This window comes from Manis pentadactyla, chromosome 9 (genome assembly GCF_030020395.1).
Source record: "Manis pentadactyla isolate mManPen7 chromosome 9, mManPen7.hap1, whole genome shotgun sequence".
In the NCBI taxonomy this organism is placed as follows: domain Eukaryota; kingdom Metazoa; phylum Chordata; class Mammalia; order Pholidota; family Manidae; genus Manis; species Manis pentadactyla.
This window is the reverse complement of record NC_080027.1, coordinates 61,658,565-61,666,526: the sequence shown is the minus strand read 5'-3', so window position 1 is coordinate 61,666,526 and position 7,962 is coordinate 61,658,565. Positions and strand designations below refer to the sequence as shown.

The following is a 7,962-nucleotide window of genomic DNA, read 5'->3' as shown; positions in this document are numbered from 1 at the left end:
TCAACTTGCAATTTGCTATCTCGCAAAAGAGGTAGTACAAATTATCCAGAGTCGTGTCACTCATTTATAAATGGCCAGGCAACGGAATCACGAAGGGCTTTGGAGAGCATAACCAAGCTTTCCAACCTTGGTTGCTGAGCACAGCATAAACGTTTCCTGGCACCGAGGCCCTGTTCGCCTGTCACTCGCCGGGCGGGGCTGGGTTGGGTGGAGCCGCGAGTTGGGTGGGGCATTGCTCTGGCGGGAGGGGGCGAGCTTCAGGGTCGGGGCGGAGTCGCGAGGAGGCGGGTCGTTCAAGCAGGAGGGCGGGGCGGGGCGCGGGGGCGGGGCGGAGCCGAGCCGCGGGCCGGGGTTGGGGCGGGCAGAGCGCCACAGACCTGGACGCCGCTCTGACCGCCCAGTTCACACTGCCTGGTCTGGCGCGGGCCCCGTAGGGGACCCCCAGCGGCTATCTCGATGGGGCTGTGTTTTCCCTGTCCGGGGGGGTCCGCCCCTCCCTCGCCGGACCTGGTGAGTAAGGCCGCGTCCTCGGGCCCCGTGACCGCCCTCCCGCGCCGCGCGCACCTGTTCTCCGGAGGGGCGCGTCCGGGGGCCCCACCCTGCGGGCACCGCGGGCGGTCGGATGCTGTGGCGCGGGCCAGGGAGCCCACCGATGGGGACTCTGGTGGCGAAGCCGTGTGGGACCTTAGGGTCTTGCCAGCGGGACCTAAGCCGCCGCCTCTGTGTCGGTCTCTCCGCTTCTATTTCAAAAGAAAGGGTCCGAAGGCGGCTCTAGGGACATTTTACCTTTCTCTGAGTTGGGCAAACTGGGAGTTCGTAGGACGCAGGCGTGCGCAGACGGTGCGGTGTGTGGGCCAATCTTGACGATGCAGTAGATGGGGCGAGGGTGCAGAAATTCCTCTCTCCGTGAACCCAGTTGTTTAATGTTCCAAGAGAGCATTTTCCTGTGTCTCCACCAGCTGTTTAAAGAAGGTGCTCAGTAAAGTCCCTAATACTCTTGTGCTTTGTTGGATACTGTATTAATGATTTCCCTTTAGTATTTATCTCAAGTTTTTGCTTTTTTAAAAAAAGTATTTTATGTAGAACAGAGTTTATAATTTCTGACGTTGTTTGGTACCTTTAGCAACAGGGCACGCAGTTAAATTTCAATTTTCATTTACAAAGAATACATTTTAAAAATAAAATTGCCCCATGCAAAATTTGGACCATGCTTATACTAGAAATTGGGTATCTGAAATTCAGACTTAAGTAGGCGTTTTGTGGTATAGTACATTTATACTTTTTGGAGCTTTTGTTTTTAATGTTAATAGTCCTTACAGGGAGTTGATAACAGAAAACCTAAATTGCTCTCTTCTAGCTAGCTAAAAAGTCGTTAAAGGAAATGAGTTGTATAGGGAAGTACATTAGCTCTTCAGCCACTTGATTTTAGGTACTAAAAATGATCTGAGAGTTGATATGGGAAGGTTTACCTGTCTATCTCCTGTTGCTTTTAAATGTTCATTTTGTTTATTTGGCAGTTGATAACATACAAATCTGCCAGCATTTGTTAAGCCCAACCACCATCCCCTCAGATAACCACATGACTTACTACTTAAGTGTCACTTTATCTTTGAGGCTTTTCTTGACGACCCTAAATAGATCCCCCGCTATACTACCCACCCATCCTTTCGTTTGTTGTGCACCATATTCTGTATTTTCCCAAAGCAGTAACTACTATCTGACAGACATGTATTTACTTGATTAAAAGTTCCATATGGCTGGAAACAGTTTTTTTTTCACTTATGTATCCTCAGCCCCTAGAAAAGTTCCTGAGGCATAATAGTTGCTCAATATTTGTCCAATGAATGAATGAGTATATGTATTGTGGTGTGGAAAAGAAGGAATTATTAACACAACTTCCAAGAGAATGCTACTACTGTCTTACATATTTATATATAATTTATAATAGTAATATGTCATGTAGAAAATTAATGTTCACTGTTTGCCAACATGGAACAGTGCCTCTCATAAATTTCTTCCAGTCCTTCCTATCCTGCACAGTGAGATTAGCCCACTTCATTCATGAAGTTTTCTGAAAGTACCAGCTTACAACTCCTTTTTAACAGGCAGTACCAAGCCATGTATTTTACTCCTTGTGTTATTAGATGTCATTCTCTTTATGAATTGCCCTGACTAGCTTGTAAGCCCTTTAAAAAAAAAAGCCAGCAACAGATTATTTTATAGGCCAACCTGAAAATATATATATATATATATACACATACACACACACACACATATATATACACATATATTTATGACATAATATATATGATATATATTTATATGTCTTATATGCTTATTTGAAATCATATTGATTAGGAGAATGAAATTCAGAAAGTTAAATATTTTATAAATGTTGTAAACAGTGGCAGTCTTAGTGGGACATTTTGGGCCAGTATTAAATACTTTCATAAACTGTCATATTATCTACAAGATATGGGTGTATAAATTATCCATGATAATATCTGGTTTACTTTAAAACATATTTTTTAAACATTTTCCTTAGGAAGAGAAAAGAGCAAAGCTTGCAGAGGCTGCAGAGAGAAGACAGAAGGAGGTGAGAGTGGAAATAAAATTTTACCTACATAGATAAGTTGTACTTTCTTTTCAACAGATGTCTATTACTAGTACTATTTTCTAATGAAAATGTTTTCTGATATCCTATAAATTTATGTTAAAGATAGTTATTTTTCAAAATGATTTGTTTTTATAAATTACATTAATGCATTTATGTCATTTAATGAGTGAAAATTACTATACAGAGGTCTTCTGAAATGTGAGACACTCCTTTACTAACTAACATTGTTCCTTGGGATAAAACGACTGCCTCATTAAACAATGACAGATGTGAAGTAAGTTTACAGGGGAAACACCTAATAAGGAAATGATAATATCTTGTATGTTTTCTGTAAAGCTGTTGTAGAAATAGTGTAATTCTTTGTTACCAAAAATAGAACCAACACCCCAGCTCCAAAGAAAAACCTAAAAAGGAAAAAAACACAAGCACCCTGGACACTGGAAACTGAATTTTTTTGTTTTTTTGTACCCCTTAACAAATTTCTTAAAGGCTGCATCTCGGGGCATTTTGGATGTTCGGTCTGTGGAAGAAAAGAGAAAGAAAAAAGAAAAAATAGAAAAACAAATTGCTACATCTGGCCCCCCACCAGAAGGTGGACTGAGAGTAAGTATTAAAATTTACTTAAGTTTTAATTTACCTGGAATTTTTAAAACCCTAAATAGCAGTCTATTCAGGAATTTCAAGTGGATTATCGGGAAATTTGAATTAATTAAAAAACATGAATAATGTAGACTGGAAGAAGTGTCAGTTTATTTGGACATTCCATTATTCATTGGAATAGATTTGCTTTCTTTTTCCCAAAATGAGAATAGATTTTTCATGATTATCTTAACACTTACTTACATAATTAATACTAATCTTAAATGTGTATAAAACTTAAGCAATAAAAAATACAAAAAAGTCCCCCAAATTTGCTGCCATTTTGACAGACATTGTTTCTAATCTCCATTTATATATCGATCTTACTAATTGGGTTACACTACAAATTATTTCTGTATAACCTACATTTTTGCTCCAAATGATTTGAGAGATTTTTGAACTTTCCACTGTCACTCATTATCTTAGTTATCTGAATGTTAGTTTGGACAATGGGGTGTACAGGGGTGTGTGTGACCTATTGCACCTCTCAACATAGCAATTACAGCTTTTGACACTAGCAGAATAATGATGGACAAGCTAAGTTTCCTGAACTTGAGGATCTTTATAGTCTACAGGACTGTAAAGGTTTTATTTTACATGTTAAAGCTCAGGGAAATAAAAGTTCAGATATTAAGATTTTATCCTTTGGTTCATTTTTAAAGGAAATAGATCTCTCAAGTAAGTATATTTGTAAAAAGGACAATCTCCTGAATTTCACTTATTTATATTTAACTTGTCAGTTATTTATGAGCAGTTCAGCTGATTCACTGTCTTTTCAATTCACTTTGGTGTTTATTCTCAAAAGTGTATATATATATAAAACTAACTAACTTGTGGGACAGGGAATTTAGGAGCCAGTCTCATGAACCACTACTGTTGCCCACTGTGTTGTTTTCCCTTGGACTATTCCTAATCGCTTCTACAACTAACACAGGTTCTTTAAGGAACGTGATCCTTCCCTTGACCACCTGTATAGTTCATCAACAGCATGCAGTGAAGTTCAAAATAAAATGTTGAAGGCTTAGGGATAACAGATGGGCAAATACAAGGCAGAAAATACTTTAATCCTCCACTACCTCAGCCTAGAGTTCTTGAAGGGCTGCTGTCAGGCCTGTTCTGCAGGCTGACCTGGAGTGTCCTGTAGTATATATAGCTAGATTCTTCCTAACCAGACCCCTTAGTATGAAGAAATCATGTCCTTTCCCTGTCTTCATGCTTTTTTACATATTCATCCCCTGACTAGCTCTTCTCTTGCCAGGATAATTGTATTGGTAGTACTCACTGTCTCTTGGAGAGGCAGCCTTATTTTAAGAAGTTTCTGTGGTGATAGCATCAGACAACTAACATCAGTACAGGAGAAGGGGCAGACCTCTAGTGCTATGGCTCTCAACCCTGGCTGCACGTTAAGAGTCTCATGAGGAACTTTCAAAAAAGGCTGACCCTTGGATACCACTTTATACCAGTCAGAATCTCTGATAATGGGGCTTAAGCTGTCTGGACTTTTTAAGCTCCTCAAGGTAATCTAATATCAGACCAGATTGAGATACACTGCTCTAGTGTTTTTAACACTTGTCCTGAGAGATTTATTATGGAAAATAGAATCCCATGGTAAAAACTTCTCTAAACTGTATACTAAATTATTTATTATATATTGAATTCTTTTCTTGAAGAATAAAAAAAGGCATGATATTCAAGCTCTAAGAATCCTGAAGTAAATAAAAACAAGTTTACTAGATTAACCCTTAATTTTCAAAATTTATTTAAATACAGATTTTTAAACATATAACGTCCAGTAATATTCCTTGGATGTACTTGGAAAATACTACTCAAAAGACTGGCAAAATAACTCTGGTACTATCTCAGTGGCTCTTCCAGAACCTATTGTAGATTTAATAAACTTGATTAAACAGAACAACAAATGGAAGGGTTTCTCAAGTCAAGCAAGGGAAAGATTTTGCCAAACCATTAATTTAATACGTTCTTCCTTTTCTGGCTCCCTGTCTCAAACAAGAATTCATTTATTTTTATTTCATAGTTTCATTGTTCTGTTTTGTGTTTTGTTTTTCCTTTACTGACCACTAGATATTTGGAACCTAGCTACCCATTAATCTGCCCAGATACTTTGTTTTACTTCTTTATGATTTTGAGCCATCATGTATCTTATTTTAGACTTCTGACTATAATGTAAAATTTTACTGATTGTTGCTGCAAGTAATTTTGCATTTGTATAGCCCATAATCCTCTCTTTACCTGCTTGCTTACTAGAATATTGCTACATGACTAAGTAAAATTTACTTTTCTCTGTATATTTTTATCTTTTCTAAAGTGGACAGTTTCATAAAGTGTAACACGAGTGGAAGAGTCTACTGCCAATAACATCTCTGCAATCAAGTGGTTGCCCTCCGTATAACTTCTCTGAATAAATGATGATTCAGGCTTTGTAATTTTAGTGCCCTTACATGTAGTGCTTTTTCAATATTGAAATGTTGAAAATGCTTTTGATATTCAAACTTAGAAAATGGCCAGGCGTTTCATTAAATGCTATTTTCCTAAATTGCTCTTCTGTTGGTAGTGGGTGATTTGTCATTTTTTTAGCAGTTAAACATGGACCTAAATAGTGAAAATATATATATATGTATATGTATATATATATTTACATTGCATGTAAAAATGCTGTATATGTCTCAAGTAATAAAGTTTGCAATTGTATTTTCCCTCCTTTATAAAAGATCTAGCTATTTATAGTTTGCTACTTAGCCTTTTAGCTCTTTATTTCATTATATATGAAGACTTGCTTAAACTTAGCGACTTAGTGCCTTTAAACTGATCATCAGGGAAAACACTGAAAAATCACTTGAAGGGCTTATGTGAAGGAACACTGTAAATTTTTATAACTTACTAAGTAATGAATGTTTAGAAAATGTTGAATTTCTAATTTATTTTCTATGTCTGTAGCTTATAAAATCAACTTTCTGTGTTTTACAATAAAGTTTATTTTTGCTTGCTGAATTTAAAATTATATATTAGTAGTACCATCAGAGGGCAGTGATGTTCTATTGTACAATATCAGATTTGGCTCTGTTAAAGATCTTTATAGTAACTAGTTAAACTAAGAATCTGGAGGGTTATTCTGAATGGTAATCTGTCCAAATTTCATAGGTATTTTCTTTTGTATTTTTTAAAGAATACCAGAAGGTTTATGCAGATGGAAATTACCAACCCGTATAAATATATGAAAGAAAAAAACACAGAGGTACTATATTTAAAAAGGTATAAACATATTAGGTAATTCTATTTGATGCATAGTCATAAACTATTTAGCTTTTTGTTCATTAGTAACATGAGTTTTATAGCATTTTTGTTTTTTGAGGGTTTTGTTTTTTTTTTAGTATGTAAGTTAAAATAGAAGAATTGCTATATATTTTAATTTGGTTGCTAATTCTTTAAAATGACAAGGCCACAATCTGAGCCCCAAATGAGAATGTGCAGATATTAAGTGCCAATAGGGACTGTAAGTTAAATAGACCAGCTTATTTATTTAACAGAAGCAAAACTGAGCCACTATCTTCTCTATCCCTCCCATAAGACTTGTGTTATATTGCAATATATTGTATATATTAGTTTTAAAGAGTTTGAACTATAATACAGGTCTCTCAACTACTTGTTGGAAAATTACTTTATTATGGCATGAACTATTCTATGAATATCCAGGCAAGACGTAGAATTAGGATCAATTTTTTTCATCCTTATGAAAGTATGTGGTATTTTGTTTATAAAGGATAGTGAGATCATTGAAATGTATTTTAAAAATAAAATTTTTGACATAATCAACATGATTAATTTTTCCAAGGCAGAAAGGAAAACAGGATCATTAATAGTTGAGTGGACATAGAACCAGAGCATACCATTCTTGAACTGTATAAATCCTTTATGTTTTAATGTAGAAGAGTTTTATCTGTACCACATCTTAAATTACAACTTGGGTTGGTGTAAGCAAAGGTTTATATCCAGAGGATAATGTCCTCTTTCTAATAGCAATTTCATATCCAAATACCATGCTAAGTTACTACTGAATCATGAATGATAAGCTGGAGTATTGCCTTTTGGGAACAGTAGGATATGCTGCTCCAGTCCACTATAACTTACCTGCATGGCTGTGATCAATTTTCTCCAAAATCACATGGGTTGCATGGGCTAAGGGGTGATGCTCAAATGTCAAGAACAATACTAGAAGGGGTAAGAGAAAAAGGGAAACTAGGGATATAGGAAACCAGTAAGTGACTACGAAATAGAGCTATATATCTATATTTATAGATACCTATATTTATAGATTAATATAGATATATCCAGACAGCAGTGTCATAAAGTTATAAATCAATTCCTGATGAAAACCTTGGAGCCAATTTCCCATACTTCATATTTTAAATAGGAAAACATTATGATGTTTAATATGTCACCAAAGCCCCCAAACCAAATTACTAAAATATAACTGAAACAGTAAAATGTGTACATGTAACTCTCATGTTGTGATGTATAATGCTTAACTCAGTGTTTCTTTATTCTAATCAGACTTAATACAACTGGTAACAGAAATGTTGTATATTATTACACAGCCCCTTTGTTAACTTGCATGTTTTTAAAAACATCTATATATTTTGATTGTATTTAGAATGTAATAATCCCACATGTGGTTTGTTATAGATTCT

General features: G+C 36.1%; 1 protein-coding gene across 1 annotated transcript; it reads left to right on the top strand.

The window, feature by feature from the left end:
- The first annotated feature begins 327 nt into the window (after positions 1–327).
- On the top strand, positions 328–7,603 carry SVIP (small VCP interacting protein). Its single transcript, XM_036932729.2, has 4 exons — positions 328–510; positions 2,546–2,596; positions 3,107–3,220; positions 5,583–7,603. Exons 1-4 carry the CDS (start codon positions 457–459, stop codon positions 5,595–5,597), a joined length of 234 nt encoding a protein of 77 aa, XP_036788624.1. The 5' UTR covers positions 328–456; the 3' UTR covers positions 5,598–7,603.
- Positions 7,604–7,962: the final 359 nt, after the last annotated feature.